The sequence below is a fragment of the Coturnix japonica genome, chromosome 9 (assembly GCF_054131305.1).
Source record: "Coturnix japonica strain WE chromosome 9, WE-NBRP24, whole genome shotgun sequence".
NCBI lineage: Eukaryota > Metazoa > Chordata > Aves > Galliformes > Phasianidae > Coturnix > Coturnix japonica.
In genome coordinates this window covers 27754753-27769605 of record NC_140671.1, presented here as the reverse complement: position 1 = coordinate 27769605, position 14853 = coordinate 27754753, and the positions used below count along the sequence as shown (strand labels likewise).

The 14853-nt window shown below is 56.7% G+C and overlaps 2 protein-coding genes across 13 annotated transcripts; one reads left to right on the top strand and one right to left on the bottom strand.

The window, feature by feature from the left end:
* Positions 1–7: 7 nt before the first annotated feature.
* CLCNKA (chloride voltage-gated channel Ka) lies at positions 8–5044 on the top strand. 11 transcript variants are annotated; one of them, XM_015882278.3, is made up of 19 exons: positions 8–826; positions 920–1048; positions 1153–1281; positions 1587–1726; positions 1809–1886; positions 1973–2051; positions 2124–2249; positions 2341–2425; positions 2598–2699; positions 2823–2907; positions 2980–3153; positions 3265–3334; positions 3735–3845; positions 3925–4138; positions 4214–4347; positions 4439–4539; positions 4619–4702; positions 4781–4867; positions 4953–5044. In XM_015882278.3, the coding sequence occupies exons 1-19, from the start codon at positions 733–735 to the stop codon at positions 4989–4991; spliced, it is 2061 nt and encodes a 686-aa protein (XP_015737764.2). In that variant the 5' UTR covers positions 8–732; the 3' UTR covers positions 4992–5044. The 11 variants fall into 11 exon arrangements, 9 of the variants coding, with proteins under 9 accessions (XP_015737764.2, XP_085365893.1, XP_015737767.2 ...); XM_085509767.1 differs by lacking the exon at positions 1809–1886; XM_015882281.3 differs by lacking the exon at positions 2124–2249.
* A 1055-nt stretch (positions 5045–6099) lies between these two features.
* Positions 6100–14157, bottom strand: EPHA2 (EPH receptor A2). Of its 2 annotated transcripts, none has more exons than XM_085509766.1 (17): positions 14016–14157; positions 12007–12074; positions 10819–11479; positions 10233–10388; positions 9816–10148; positions 9587–9711; positions 9347–9506; positions 9167–9266; positions 9026–9081; positions 8746–8871; positions 8488–8670; positions 8303–8364; positions 7946–8155; positions 7705–7854; positions 7369–7562; positions 7127–7282; positions 6100–6898 (listed from the first exon to the last, which is right to left on the bottom strand). In XM_085509766.1, exons 1-17 carry the CDS (start codon positions 14089–14091, stop codon positions 6793–6795), a joined length of 2922 nt encoding a protein of 973 aa, XP_085365892.1. In that variant the 5' UTR covers positions 14092–14157; the 3' UTR covers positions 6100–6792. The 2 variants fall into 2 exon arrangements, with proteins under 2 accessions (XP_085365892.1, XP_015737757.2); XM_015882271.3 differs by lacking the exon at positions 14016–14157 and adding an exon at positions 12415–12622.
* Between the last annotated feature and the right edge of the window lie 696 nt (positions 14158–14853).

The following is a 14853-nucleotide window of genomic DNA, read 5'->3' as shown; positions in this document are numbered from 1 at the left end:
TCGGCTCCTCCCCATCCTGGCAGTGGTGGGGGGGAACCTGATTCCACTGCTGGCGTTTCTGCCCACCAGGATAATGCAGTGGGCTGGGGGCCATGATCCTTGCCCCCACCCCACACCCACTGTCTTTAGGATGGGGGTTTTGTGGAGCTCCAGTCCCAGGACTCCTTGTGCGGGGAGCGATAATCCAAACTACCAGCTCCATGCAGGGATCTGGGGAGGGGGTGTTAAATCTGCATCCTTTGGAGCTTCCCTCCCACCCCAGGGCAGACGAGGCCGCATTTTGGGGTAGAAAAGGAAGGCTCGGCGAGTGGCTCAACAGAGCAGACCATGTAAGGCTTTATTCCCTGCACTGACCCGCCAGACAGCCCTGCCAAAAAATGCAGGGGGGTGTAATGTGAGCAGCCCCCCCTCTGTGCTGAGTAATTCCGGCAGGCGCCTGAGTCACCCTTGGCTGTCCACATGTGTGGAGATGCTCAGAGCATCACTGGGCACTGCGTTGCTCCTCAATGCCCCCTTGGATAGGGATACATGTGCTCCCCCCCCCAACTCCGGGGCGTATTCAGAGGCTGAAACCCTTCCCTTGTTGCTCTGGCTGGCTCCAGCCCGCACAGGTCTGGCCACCTTGTCAAGGTCGTTTTTAATGAGCCTGTTTGCAAACTCATTTCCACTACGGTGCTGGCACAGCCGGCAGCATCGAGCCGAGCAGCCCCAGACCCCCAAAACACACCCAGGATGGAGCCCCCCAGCCTGCAGCAGGAAGAGGAGAAGGTTTTGGTGTCGGAGCACAGCTGGAGGCCCTGCCCCAAAGCCCGCAGGAGGCTGCGAGGTGAGACCCCTACCCCTAGTTTTGGGCACACTGAGTTGGTTTGGGGATCTCCTGGGGTCTTAGCAGCCTGTTGCCCCCACTGTGGTTCTGTAGGGTGCCTGGAGGTGGTGAAGGGGCTGCTGTTCCGTGTGGGAGAGGACTGGTATTTCCTCTTTGTCCTGGGGGTCCTCATGGCCACCATCAGCTTCATGATGGACCTCATCATCTTCAGGCTCTATGAGGGTAAGGAGGGGCTGCAGCATCCCCTCTTTTGGGGGAGACCCTGAAAACTGGGGGAAGCCGGGGGGGCTGTTGGGGCATCTCCCCTCCCAGCACTTCTCGTCCAGCCCACAGGTGGCTGTACCAAGAAGTTGGTGATTATTTGGTGCTCAAATACCTCTCGTGGACCATCTACCCCGTGGCCCTGACAGCCTTCTCCTCTGGCTTTGCCAACAGCATCACACCCCATTCAGGAGGTGAGCTGGGACCCCTGGCCCTCCCCAAACCCTCCCCATTGCATGTTATCTTTAAAACTCGGAGTCCCCCCCACCCCAAAAATGGGAGCCTACAAATCTTGGAGCCCTCAATTAATGGGAGTCCCCCAAAGGTTTGGGGACCTCAAATGTGGCATTTACAAAACATGGAGCCCACAACATTTGCAACTCCCAAAGCTTGGAGCCTTTAAAACCTGCAGCTCTTCACACTTGGAGCCCCCAGTACTTGGAGGCCCCTCCAATCTTGGATCCCCCCCCCTAACTCAGAGCTCTTCTCTCCCATTGAGGCTCTGGCATCCCTGAGCTCAAGACCATCCTGAGCGGTGTGGAGCTGGAGGAATACTTGGCCATCAAGAATTTCGGGGCCAAAGTGGTGGGGCTGACCTGCACCCTTTCTGCTGGCAGCACCGTGTTCCTCGGCAAACTGGTGAGCAGGGGATTCCAGCAGGGATTTCAGCCCAGGCTCAGCACCGAGCCCACTCAGCCCTGTGTCCTCCCTATATCCCCAGGGTCCCTTTGTCCACCTCTCCTCCATGGCTGCAGCTTACCTGGGGAAGATGCGGACCTCGGTGATAAGGGAGTATGAGGTGGTGGCAATGCTGGCATGTTGTTTTCAACCAGTTTTCTCTCCAGATCCAAAGCATTCAGCTTAAACCATGTTCTCCCTCCACAGGACAAATTCAAGCAGAACGAGATGCTGGTGGCTGCTCAGGCTGTTGGTGTGGCCTCTGTTTTTGGGGCTCCCATCAGCGGTGAGTGACCCCACCGCCCCTTTGCCATGAGAAGGGACCCCCAGATGTGAGTGAGTCCCCTCCATTTTCCAGGGGTGCTGTTCAGCATCGAGGTGATGTCCTCCCACTTTGCTGTGCGGGATTACTGGCGTGGTTTTTTTGCTGCTACTTGTGGTGCCTTCATGTTTCGCCTCCTCGCCGTCTTCAACAGCGAGCAAGGTAAGGCAGGGCAAGGCAGGGCAGGGAGCAGCACTGCTGGGTCTTTTGCCCCCCAGATACAAAATCCATTTGCCCCTTCCTTCCTCTCCAGAGACCATTGCTGCTGTTTTTAAGACTGACCTCAAGATTGATTTCCCTTTTGACCTGCCAGAGACGTTCTTCTTTGTGATTTTGGGGTAAATAGAGACCTATTGCGGGCAGGCTCCAGCCCATTCCTTGCCCTCACAGTGCCTGTACCCTGCCTGAATCCTGCCCATATCCTTCCCACTTCCCTGCCCATATTCTGCCCCATAACTCTGCCTGCCCCCTGCCCATCTCTGCCTGCACTCACTGCCATCTCCTCCCCAGGGCCATCTGTGGAGCCATTGCCTGTGCCTACCTCTTCTGCCAGCGCTGGTTGCTGGCGGCCGTCAAAGAGAACCGGCTGACAGGGAGGCTGCTTGCCACCGAGTGAGTCCTGTGTGTCCACCCCTATACATCCTTGTGTCCCACTCATTGTGTTTTTGTGTCCCCCTGTGTGTCTGTGTTGCCCCCATGTGCATCCATCTGTCTCATCCGCCCCTCTTCCCACAGCAAGCCCGTGTACACAGCACTAGTGGTGCTGCTGCTGGCATCCATCACCTTCCCTCCAGGATTAGGCCAGCTGATGGCCTCCAGGGTGAGCAGGGCTGGGGGGTTTCCCGTCAGCCCCCACCTGCCCCACACCCACACCATTTATCTGTCTGTTCAGCTGTCCATGAAGGAACACCTCATCTCTCTCTTCGACAACCGCTCCTGGTTTGAGCTGGCCCAAAACTCTTCAATGCCGACCACCCAGCTGGGGGACCCACGGGGGCTGTGGCAGGAATGGTGCCACCCCTCAGCCACCATCTTCGGTACTTTGGTCTTCTTCCTGCTGATGAAGGTACCTTGTTGTATCCCCAACCCCACACCACAATGTGCTGTCCCCATTCCCATGTGCTGCCCCCATTCCCATGTGCTGTCCCCATTCCCATGTGTGCTGTGTGCCCATCAGTTCTGGATGCTGACCTTGGCCACCACCCTGCCCTTGCCTGCTGGATACTTCATGCCTGTCTTCATCTATGGTGCGTTTGGGGGAGTCATGCCCCACTTCTGGGGGGCACCCAGCCCTGGGCTGCATGGGGTCCTTGGGGGGCATGGGGTGCATCCAACACATTAGGGATGGGGAGGAAATTAGGGGGTTGGCATCTGATACACTGGGGGCACAGGGATGCATCTGGCTCTTGAGGTGCATATGATCTTGGGGTGACTACAGGGGGGTATCCAACCCATTTTGCTGTGTGATGTGAAAAGGGAATTGCATCCAGCACTGGGGGCTGCACCTGGTCCCGTTGAGGGGGGTCTTGGTGTTGCTTCCAACCCTCAGATGTGGGAGTGTGTGGGGATGCCACAGCTCCGTCATTTTTTGGGGGTGTTCCTTGGGGATCCCTGGGCTTCTCTCTCTCCCCCTCCCCAACCCCACAGGAGCGGCCATAGGGCGGTTGCATGGGGAGGTGTTGGCTTGGCTCTTCCCCCATGGCATCCGCACAGAGGGCACGGTGTACCCCATTATTCCCAGTGGATACGCACTGGCTGGTAAGAGGGTGACATTGTTGGGGTGGGGACAGTGGGGCCACCCCAATCCTTGTGCCAATGTCACCATCTCATGCCATAGGCGCTGCTGCCTTTTCGGGTGCTGTCACCTACTCCGTCTCCACCGCCCTGCTGGTGTGTGAGGCCACTGGCCATATGGCCCATGTGCTGCCTGTGGTTCTGTCCGTGCTGGTGGCCAACGCCATCACCCAGAAGTGCCAGCCCTCCTTCTACGATGGCACCATCATTGTCAAGAAGCTGCCCTACCTGCCCCGCATCCGCAGCCGGCACATAGCGTGAGTATCCACACAGCTTCTGCCATGGAGGAATCCCCCAGCAAAAATCAGGGCTTTTTTTGTCTCTTTCTCCAGTTCCTATCGAGTGGTGGTGAAGGAGTTCATGGAGCAGCAGGTGGTGGCTGTGGCCAAGGGTGATGGCTTTGAGGAGGTGCTGGCAGCCCTCAATGCCACCACCGATAAAGAATATCCAGTGGTGGAGAGCAAAGGTAAGGTGGTAGGTGTGCAGGGGGCTGGTGGCCATGGGGACATCTCATCCAGTGGCCTCATGGTCACCTCACCTGGCTCCTGTCCCCACAGGGTCACCCACACTGGTGGGCACCATCAGCCGTGCCAAACTGGTCACCTTCCTGCAGAGCCACGAGCACCCACAGGCACCGCCAGGGCCACTGCAGGAGAAGGTGAGTCTGGGGCACCCACTGCACCCAAAAGAGGCATTTTCCCACCCAAACATATTGTATCACCTCTATCCCACCGCAGCCAGCCTCCACGGGGACACTTGGGGAGGACTGTGCCATCGAGCCCATTGTACTGCAGCTGTCACCATGGACATCACTGCACCAGGTTTGGGGTGGGGGGGACAGCTGACAACAGACCCCCCTCAAACCAGAGCAATTCAGACTGTGTCCCCGCTCTTTGCAGGCACATCATCTCTTCGAGCTGCTGAAGCTGCAGCGGATCTTCGTCACCCGCTATGGGGAGCTGGTGGGGGCTGTCACACGCACCGAGGTGCCAGCAGGGACATGGGGTGAACAGGGGGTGGGGGGCATGAGGGGACATGAGCACCCATCCCATCTCCTCCTTCCCCTTACAGCTGCGGAGAGCCATAGAGGAGCTGGCCAAGGACGCGTGACCACCCATCCTGCAGCTGTGTTAATTAAATGTCTTTTGGGGTCCTATGGTTAATTTCAGGAGCTGTTTGAGGTGCGGAGCATCCAACCCTATTGTCACCGCATCCTCCGTCTCGGGGTCACTCTGCAAAGCAGGGTGTAGCATTTCAAGGTGTAGCATTTCAGGGTGCGGAGGGTGCAGCTGATGCTAATGAAGGTGGTGCAATTAATCCTGGGCATGCCTCAGCTCAGCCTCAGGAGGGGTGAAACGAGGTCAGCGCCACGGGAACACCCAAAAAATGGGGCTGGAGATGGGCATGGCAGCGCCGGGGGGGTGCGGGGGATGGAGCTGTGGGGCTGGGGCCAGGAAACACCCATGAGAGGAGGGCACCTCAATATGGGTGAGAACAGAGCAATGGCTCTATGGAGTAGGGAGGTGAGATTGCAGCGATGGGTCCACACCATCCACATCACTTGGGAATGGTGCTGAGATACAGGGACCACAGCACCCATTGACCCCATAGAGAGTGTTCAGTGGGGCAATGGGAGCACAGCACTTAAAGGGGGAACAGGAGCACAGCCCCCATAGGGATCAGGATGTGCGGCAGCCCCAGGGCAGCCCCTGCCCCACGCATTGCCCTGCCAGCTCCTGCAGGGATTGGGAGTTTCACCGAAACTCCATGCAGGGAGGGGAAACCGAGGCACGGCGGCACCCGGGCACGGGGTGTGGTGATGTGCTGCAGGGCCAAGAGCCAGAAAGAAAAGGGGGAAAAAAGGGCCAAAAGCACCAAAGAGAGCATTCCATAGCAGCTCCACAACCGCACGCCCCCCCCTCACTGCGGGCTTGAGGTTAAAAAGAAAAGAAATAATGATAATAAATGTTTTTTTTTTTGCGGTGTTTTACCCACCCGGTTATTTGCAGGCACCACGCAGCCAGCCCCGCTGCTGGTGTTTGGCAAAGTAACCCTAAATTCCTCGTGGGTTTGGGGGGAGGGAAAGGGGAAATGTGTATAAATGCCTGAGAGATGCTGCAAAACCTTAAAGCATCCTTAGAATAAACAAATAGAGGTTCCCCCCCTTCAATCCTGGCTCTGGAATCCCACTCAGACTCGGCATCGATGGACGCTGGGGTAGAAAAAGAGCACAAAAGTTTTATTCAAATCCAACTCACTGTCGTGAAAATCACAAAAACCTCATAAAATCCATTAAAAAAAGGGGGAGAAAAACCCCAAAGCTGCCCCCAAACCCTCATAAAAGGGAGAGAAAAACCCCAAACCTGCCCCCAACCCATTTTCCTTTTTCCTCTCCCTTCTCTCCTTCTATCTCTCCGAAATCTGAGACCTTTTGGATTTCTCTCAATAAATATACAATATATATATATACACATAATAAATTAGAAACAACAACAACACCAATAAAAGAAGTGAGGAGGTAACGCTGCTTATCAGCACTGAGGAGGAGAGAAACCAAACCAGCAATGGGAGAGGAAAACAGGAGGGGGGCAAAAAAGGGCAGGAATGGAGGAATCTGGGGGCCAACGCTGCGTGGTTTGGCCCTTTGGGGTTTTTTTTCCTTGAAATGCAGATAAAAAAAGGTGAATTTCACCCCAAAACAGCCTCCCCTAACTTGAAATTATCATTTTTTTTATGGGGGTGGGGGGGGGAAATCTCCACCTTAGGACAGTGATGGTGAGGTGGTGAAATCCCCTGTGGGGAATAATATTAATAATAATAATAACAACCTTAAAAATAATAAGAACAATAAATAAAGCAGAAGGTCGGGGTGGGGGGATGCTGAGGGGGGTCTTCATTTGCCCGTGTGGAGTCAGATGGGGACGCCGGCGGGGCAGAGCTGCTCCTGCAGCCCCAGCAGGCTGTAGGCAATGCGTTTCTTGTGGCCAGGCAGGCGCACCCCGATCTTCTTGAGATCGCTGTAGGGGAAAACATAGAGGGGGTGTTTAACTGTAGGTGGAAGTTTGGAGGGTGAGAACTGCAGCAAAAGGGGCTGGGATGGAGGTGGTTCGATTCTGAGCAGCATTGCGGGCATATCCCACCCTGAGCTCCACAGGGGATGGGATCCAGCCCCAATGGGATCTATAGGGATGGAGAGCACTAATTCAACCCAATGCATCGCTGTCTCTAAACCCACCACCACTCACTCGCTCGTCATCTGCAGCACTTTCTCAATGGTGCTGTATCCAGCAGCAGCAAAGTGCTCGGCGTATTGGTGCATCTTGATGGACTCGAGCCACTCAGGCACCGAGCGGAAGGGAACGCCGTCAGAGCCACTGGTGCTGGGCAGGCGGATGGAGACTCTGCAAAACCAAAGGAAATTACATCAGCAAACAGGAATGCACAGAAGGAAAATAAAACCACTCTTTGCCCTCTTCCTGCAGCTCACCGGGGGTCGAAATCTGCCAGTGCCTTGAGGGAGTCGGGGGCACGGACGAGCTTGTCGAGGATGCTGACGATATCAGCAAACTTAGGGCGCCGGGCACGTTCCTGCTGCCAGCACTGCATCATCAGCTGGTACACAGCAGAGGGGCAGTCCAGCGGGGCGGGCAGGCGGAAGCCTTCATTGATGGCTTTCATCACCTGCAAAAGCACCCCAGAAAGAATAAAGACACGTGTCAAACGAAGACCCCAAAATAGCAAAGTCAGCGCCGTAGAAAGCAGTTGTGCCATGTAAAGCACTCAGCCCCCCACAATGGGGTGTCAGAGGGGGGCAGATACTCACCTCGTGGTTGGAGAGCTCCCAGTACGGGCGCTCGCCGTAGGACATCACCTCCCACATGACGATGCCGTAGCTCCAGACATCACTGGCAGAGGTGAACTTGCGGTATGAGATGGCTTCGGGTGCTGTCCAGCGGATCGGGATCTTCCCACCCTATTGGGGACAATGCCATCCCAATGCAGTTCCCCAGTAACAGGGAAAAGGAAAGTAAAATTGCACCCAAATCCCCTTTAGTAGCACTTACGCTGGTGGTATAGGTGGCTTCAGGGTCATCCTCCAGCACTCTTGACAGCCCGAAGTCAGACACTTTGCAGACCAAGTTGCTGTTGACCAGGATGTTGCGTGCAGCCAAATCTCGGTGCACGTAGTTCATGTTGGCCAAGTACTTCATGCCCGCTGCGATGCCCCGCAGCATCCCCACCAGCTGGATGACACAGAACTGCCCATCTTTCTCCTGAAAGCAGAGAAAATTACCCCAAATCCCACATCTTGTCACTACAAGGATGTGGATGGAGCTGGGTATTGTCTCCATGGGGATTTTGGGGCTGAAATCCTGCTAATCCCTCCCCATGGCAATGGGATTCCATCACGCATCGCCTACCCGCAGGAATTTGTCCAATGCGCCGTTTTCCATGTACTCTATGACGATCATGAAGGGTTTGTCTGCAGAAAAAGACCCAAAACATATTGAAAAATCCTAAAGACCAACTCTGTGCCCCAGAAAATGGTGTTTTTGGGTGTCCAGCAAGCTTTTGGGGAAGATAACTGTGGTTTTAGGGCACTCACGCTTGGAGACAACCCCCTCAAGGCGGATGATGTTGGGGTGGCAGAACTGCCCCATGATGCTGGCCTCGCTCAGGAAGTCCACACGCTGCTTCTCTGTGTAGCCCACCTTGAGTGTCTTGATGGCCACCGGCACCTCCTTCTTGCCCTGCTTCAGGGTGCCCTTGTAGACCTCCCCAAACTCTCCTGCTCAGGAGAACAGAGAAGTTCAAAACGTGTTCCCTGCTCAGTTTGGGGACAGATGACAATGTGAGGACCTACCAGCACCAATGACTTTCTGTCGGGTGATGGAGGATGGTGAGATCTCAGTGGTGAACTTGAGCATGGCTTGGTTGGGGTCTTCATAGGTGTGTGGGTCAACGTAGGTCTTAAGTGGCTTCAGCTGGTCTGTGGGTTTGGCAGCCATGTCACCCCCAAAGCATCCTCTTTTATCACCCCCAAAGCATCCTCTTTTATCACCCCCAAAGCATCCTCTTTTATCACCCCCAAAGCATCCTCTTTTATCACCCTCATGCCCTGAGCCCACCTCCCCACCACTCACCAGACTTGGAGAAGTAGACGTCCTCGGGGGACTGGCGTGATGGCGAGTTCCTCCTCCTGTGGAAAAGCACCATTTAGCCCCAAAACTCACCCCTGGGGTGGCAAAAAACTAGATTTGGGGTGTTTTTTTTAATCTCCATACCTCCGGAGGACATAGAGAAGGACAGCAAGGACAAAGACAACAAAGATGACACCAGCGACGGAGCCACCAATGACAGCAGTGGATGCCATGGACTCAGCTTCTGTAGGAACATTTGGAGTCACATACACCCCATAGAACCCAAAAAAACCAACCCCAAATCCCCAAAATCCTGTTTCTCACCCTCAGGTAATGTCTCAAACTCATGCTCAAGGCTGAAGGCGCCGTGGCCATCCTTGGTGAGCGCCTGGACCCGCACCACGTAGGCAGTGCCAGGGGACAGCTTGGGGATGGTGACAGAGGTGCCCTCGCAGCGCAGCACTGAGTAGCTGTTCTCATCTGTCTGAGGAAGCAGGGAAGAGGGTGAGCGGGGGACTATGCAGAGGATGAGGTGGGATGCAGGTGGGATGTTGCTGGTGGCACCTTCTTGCTGTAGGTGACTTCATATTTCCAGACCCAGCTCTGCTGCCGTGGTGGCACCGTCCAGGAGAGGACCAAGCTGGTGGCTGTTTGTCCATTCAGGCTCACCGATGTCACCTGAGGCGGCTCTGCGATGGAGACGCAGTGTCAGAGGTGCTGGCAGCTCTTTGGCTGTGTGAAGGCGGCCTCAGTGACACCCCGTGGTGGGCACAGAGGTACAGGTGACCCTTACCTGTGTGGTTGACGCTGATGCTGGTGCTGGACACGCTGCGGAGCGGGCTGAAGGCTGAGACACCATTTCGAGCTTCGACAGTGAAGGTGTAATTGACCTGGGGCTCCAGGTCGGTGACTGTCACCCCTGTCCCCACCAGCCCCTGGGGGGGCTGCGAGTAGCGGATTCCCCCATCGCAGGGCTGGCACTCTCCGCTCTCAGGTAAGCACTGCTCACAGGTGATGCTGTAGGTGACATCCTGCCGACCACCCTTGTCACTGGGAGGGGACCAACGCAGCTGCACGGTGGCCCCCAGCCCAACAGCTGTGACACTGCGAGGGGCTGAAGGAGGACCTGAGGACATAAAGCATGGTGTTAAGGTCAGGGCATGGATAGGACCCCTCAAGCCCCATGCCATGTTCCCAAAATGCCACTTACGGGTGCAGGGCATGGCAGCTGGGTCAGCAGGGGCACGGAAGTACCCATCCTGGCAGGGACATGCATCAGCAGCGGCCGAGGATGGCAGCGTGTGAGCAGGGCAGGGCTGGCAGCCACTCAGGGACACCTCAGCCTTGAAGGTGCCGGGAGGACAAGCTGGAGTAGGGAACAATATGAAGGTCAGCACTTGGGTCCCCTGCCTTCAACCTGAGCATTGTAATCAGCTTCCAGGGATTCAGAGCATTTCGCCTTATTGGGCAGCTCGTTATTACCCTCCATGAATGGAGGATGCTCCTCCCATCAACCCACCCCTCTGCCTTGGGGAACCCTGCCAGCCCACCCCTCTGCACCTGATGTTATTTCAGCTATGCAAGGCCGCTCCACGGCTTCCCCCAGGGGCAGTGGAGATACCCAAGAATGCCCAATTGCATTGAGGATGCCTGTGCACCCCCAAGAGTGCTAACGACACCCCAGGGGTGCCCCCAAGGGGTAGGGATAGCTCTCAAAGCACATCCCAGGACAGGGCATCCCTACCCCTACACCACCCTCCAGTGCCCAGCATCCCACTGACGCCCCCCATCCATACCTTGACATTGCTCTCCCACTGCCTCATAGCCAGCCTGGCACAGGCACTGCTCGATGGGCACCAACCACTCTCCATCCATGTTGCAGTGCAGCATCGGTGCCCTGTCAGCCACTGCATGCTCCACGCAGGCACCCTGCACCTTCGCCAGCTGCTGGGAGTCAGCGCCCGCCACCGTCTCAGGGAACATGGCCAGGCCCCGCAGCACAGCAGGGCACGTCTTGTAGTACACCCGCACAGACAGCAGGGACACACAGGCTCCCAGGTCCTGAAAAGCCAGGTAGAACCCTTTCCTACGCAGGGGTCCCACCGAGCGAACCTCCACGTTGAGTTTGACGTTCCTTGTCTCAAAGTCTTCCTGCACCGTGATCTCATCCGGAGCGATGGTGTCGATCTTCTTGAACTGTCGCTTCTGGAAATTGGTGCCATAATCAACATCAGATTCAGCATAAAAGAGGTTGAAGGTCTCCTTGCAGGACCCGCCGCCCCCAGGGAAGCTGTTGCAGTCGCGGACGGTGAACTTGAGCTCGATGAAGATGCGCTGAGCGTCGCTGCGGTAGATCCAGTTGGTGCGCAGCCAGTTCTCCTGCTCGCCCTGCAGCACGCTGCACACTGCGTAGATGTAGATCCCAGAGTCGTTCAGCACGTGCTGCTGCAGGTCCCACTGCACCATGGGGAGAAATGGGTCTGTGCTGCTGCTGCTCCCCAGCTCCATTCCAGTGGACGTCTCCGTCCCCATAGACAATATGTCCCCCTGGATGCTCCCCATTCCATCCCATCCATATGGATGCCCCCCATCTCATGGAAGTCTCCCCATCCCAATGGATACCCCCCCATCCCCATCCCCAAGGATGAACCCATCTGCATCCCCATGGATGATCCTATATCCATGCCCATGGATGATGTGTCCCCATACACACCACCATTCCTATCCCCATGGATGGTTCCATATCCATCCCCATGGATGATCTGTCCCCATCCACACCGCCATCCCCATCCCCACGAAGGTCTCTTTCCCCATTCCTATGGATATCCCCATTCACAATTACATCAATTTCTCCATCCCCATGGATACCCCCATCCCATCCCATCCCATCCCATCCCATCCCATCCCATCCCATCCCATCCCATCCCATCCCATCCCATCCCATCCGCAGTGTTGGTTTGAGGAGGAGTTTGCAGGATGCTCACCCCTTTGCCGTAGGGCTGGGTAAGCCAGCCCAGCTCCCCTTGAGCCTTGGCGAAATCCAGCAGGACAACTGCAGAAAGAGAAGAGAAAAGGACCATGAGTGGGATGAGTACAAAGCCAGGAAGATGCCAACCAGGACCCACAGACCTGCAGGGCCACCAATACACTCAGATGCCTCTTGAAAGCACAGATACCTCCAAGCCCCCCTGGAACCCACAGATGCTCTCAGAGCCCATGGGCACCTCCAGGACCAACAGATGTCCAGCAGGATCCATGCTGGATCCCCATAACACCCAGATGCCACCTGCATCCACGGAGGACCCCAAGACCCAGACATATAACATTCCTGGGACCCACAGATGTCCCCAGGTCCCACAGATGCACCCATAACCCATGGAAGCCCCCATCACCTTTTAATACCCTCGGATACCTCTGGGACCCCCAATGCTCCATGGGACCCCTGTATATCCACAGGACCCCAAAGCCCCCAGGACCCCCCTGCTTCACATCACCGCCCTGTGTCCCCCCAGGTCCCTTAGGGCCATCAGGAGAGGACATGTCCCAGCAAGCTGAGGGCGGTGGCCGGATCCAGCACCGGGGGAGGAAGAGGAGGAGGAAGAGGAGGCCACGGCCGGGGCGGAAGCGCCCATGAATCAGCCCCCAGGAATGCGCCCGGCTTTGCGCCCGCTGGGACCAGCCTCAACCCAATGCCCCGGGGTTGGAGTTTGGGGACGTGACCCCCACAGTGGGGTAAGCACTGAGAACCTCAAACTCGTGACACATTCGACCCCATAGGGCCACATGTGGGGAGAACATGGGCACAGCGCTGCTCTCCTGCAGCTGGAATTCCCCCAGGAGGGGAAAGTTGGCACGGCTGGGTTGGCAAAGAGCCCTTTGGGGTCTCATCCCCCTCCACTGCCCCCACCCCACAGCCATCCCCATCCCTGCCCTTACCCCTCGCCCTCCTTCCCTATCCTCACCATCACCCCATCACTGCCCCTGTGCCCCCAACCCCATCTCACTTCCATCCCTATTCCTACACCCCAACCGTGGCTTCAGTCCCCTCCTCCCCACTCAAATCTTATTCATTTGCGAGGTGGGGGCAATAAATCCACCCCATCCCCTTCCTTTCCCTTTGCAAAACCCACACCCAGCACTTCACATCCCAGCTTTGCCATATTCTCACCTTTTTCACCCCAAATTATTGAGCCCATAGGGATGTTCCTCAGGGCACCCCCAACCCCGCAGCCTCCCCCCCCCCCCCACCGTGTAAAGCTTATAACCCCCATCCCACCCTCAATTCCTTCACCCCCTATAATAGAACAAACCCAACCACCCCCAAAAACCCCCAAACTGAGAGCAAAACGCCCCATAGAGCCCCACGGGACCGAGGTTTGGGGGGGGGCAGTTTGTTTTCTCAGCACTTTTCAGGCTTTCCTGACATTGTTCTCAGCTCCAGCACCGGATCCAGCCCCGGGAACCTTCCTCTTATGGGATCTTTATGGGGCGGATTTAGCAACTTTAGGCTCATTTCTATCCTTTCCCCCCTCACCCCCCTCTATCCCTCTCCTTTCCCCCCCTCCAAACCCCATTGATTTAAGGGCTTCCCATAAGCTGCACTGGGGGGGGGAATCCCCATTTATCCCGACTTGGGATCACACCCACGGAGAAACAAAGTCCCGAACTCTCCGTTTTTAATCATTATTATCCATGAGATCGTAATTAGGGCCATTAAAACGCCGCCTTTTGCCCTCCCCCCCCCCCATATATATCCCCAAAAGCCCAAAACGCTGCGAGCTCTCGGCTATAGGGGCAACGAGCTTCATTGTAGCCCCCCACCCCAATAAAAGGCAATTAAATATTGGGACTGGGGGTTGGGGTTTGGGGTTTTAGGGGTTGGGGGGGGGGGGCAGGGAGAAGTCTTTAAGAATGGGATAAAGTTTTTCTTGAAGGGGAAAAGTAAGAAAAGAAAGGGAAAAAAGTTGGGTTTTGGGGTCGCGGCGGTTCTCACCTTCCTTAAGGGCTGCGGGGCCGATGATGATGATGAAGAGGAGGGTGGGAGGGATGAAGGCTGCCGTGGGGGCCATGGCGGGACGCGGCCCCGCAGCTCCACGCACTCCGTGGGAGCGCTCCGGCTCTGTTCATTCATGCCCTGCTGACGTCACGTAGCCCCGCCCACGAGTAGGAAAAGGGGAGGGGGCTCTTAAAGGGGCAGCGACGTTCCGTGTTGGGATGGGGGGGGGGGCGCACCTGGAAGGCCGGCAGTGCCCCTAAGTTTGGCTGTGCGGACCCTCCCCCCGTTCGTTCCTCTCGGCACACGAGGGGTTAAAAGGCCTTTAACCCACCCCCCCCTTTCATTCATGAAACGTGGGGCCGAAGCTCCGTCTATCCAAGCACTTCCCCGTCCGTCCATCCCTCTGCCCACCCACCCCATTCATCCCTTCATTCACCCACCCACCCCCCGACCCCTCACCCCATTGCTCCCCCCCCCCCCCCCCCATTCCATCTGCCCCCCCCACATTTTTGGGATGTTTCCAGCACTTTCTCTCCGGGTTCATTCGTTCCTGGATTGACCGGCTGGTCCGGCCCAGCTGCTCCCTAAAACCTCACCGCACCCCGGGCCCCACCGTGACCCCAGCCCGTCCCACACCACACCTCACATCATCGCTATGGGGTTGGGGCTGGAGTTCCCTAAACCCCCATTAGGGCCTTTTGGGGGCAGCTGGGTTCCTGTCTGGTTGGGGTCCCCCCCCCCAAAGTCCCAGCATCCTCCATCACCCCAAATCTTATAGGGACAGCACCCACCCCCCTCCCCAGCCCCATGAGGACCCCAGGCACCTCCTCCTCCC

What these genes read in the sequence shown, in the direction of transcription:
- CLCNKA (XM_015882278.3), top strand. Translation starts at nt 733, where the DNA reads ATGGAGCCCCCCAGCCTGCAGCAGGAAGAGGAGAAGGTTTTGGTGTCG. An exon ending in CATGCCTGTCTTCATCTATG is followed by an intron (nt 3,335 to 3,734) that starts GTGCGTTTGGGG and finishes CCAACCCCACAG; the next exon opens with GAGCGGCCATAGGGCGGTTG. An exon ending in TCCAGTGGTGGAGAGCAAAG is followed by an intron (nt 4,348 to 4,438) that starts GTAAGGTGGTAG and finishes CTGTCCCCACAG; the next exon opens with GGTCACCCACACTGGTGGGC.
- EPHA2 (XM_015882271.3), bottom strand. Translation starts at nt 12,562, where the DNA reads ATGTCCTCTCCTGATGGCCCTAAGGGACCTGGGGGGACACAGGGCGGT. An exon ending in GTATCCGAGGGTATTAAAAG is followed by an intron (nt 12,075 to 12,414) that starts GTGATGGGGGCT and finishes CTCTTTCTGCAG; the next exon opens with TTGTCCTGCTGGATTTCGCC. An exon ending in AGCTGCCATGCCCTGCACCC is followed by an intron (nt 10,149 to 10,232) that starts GTAAGTGGCATT and finishes TTATGTCCTCAG; the next exon opens with GTCCTCCTTCAGCCCCTCGC.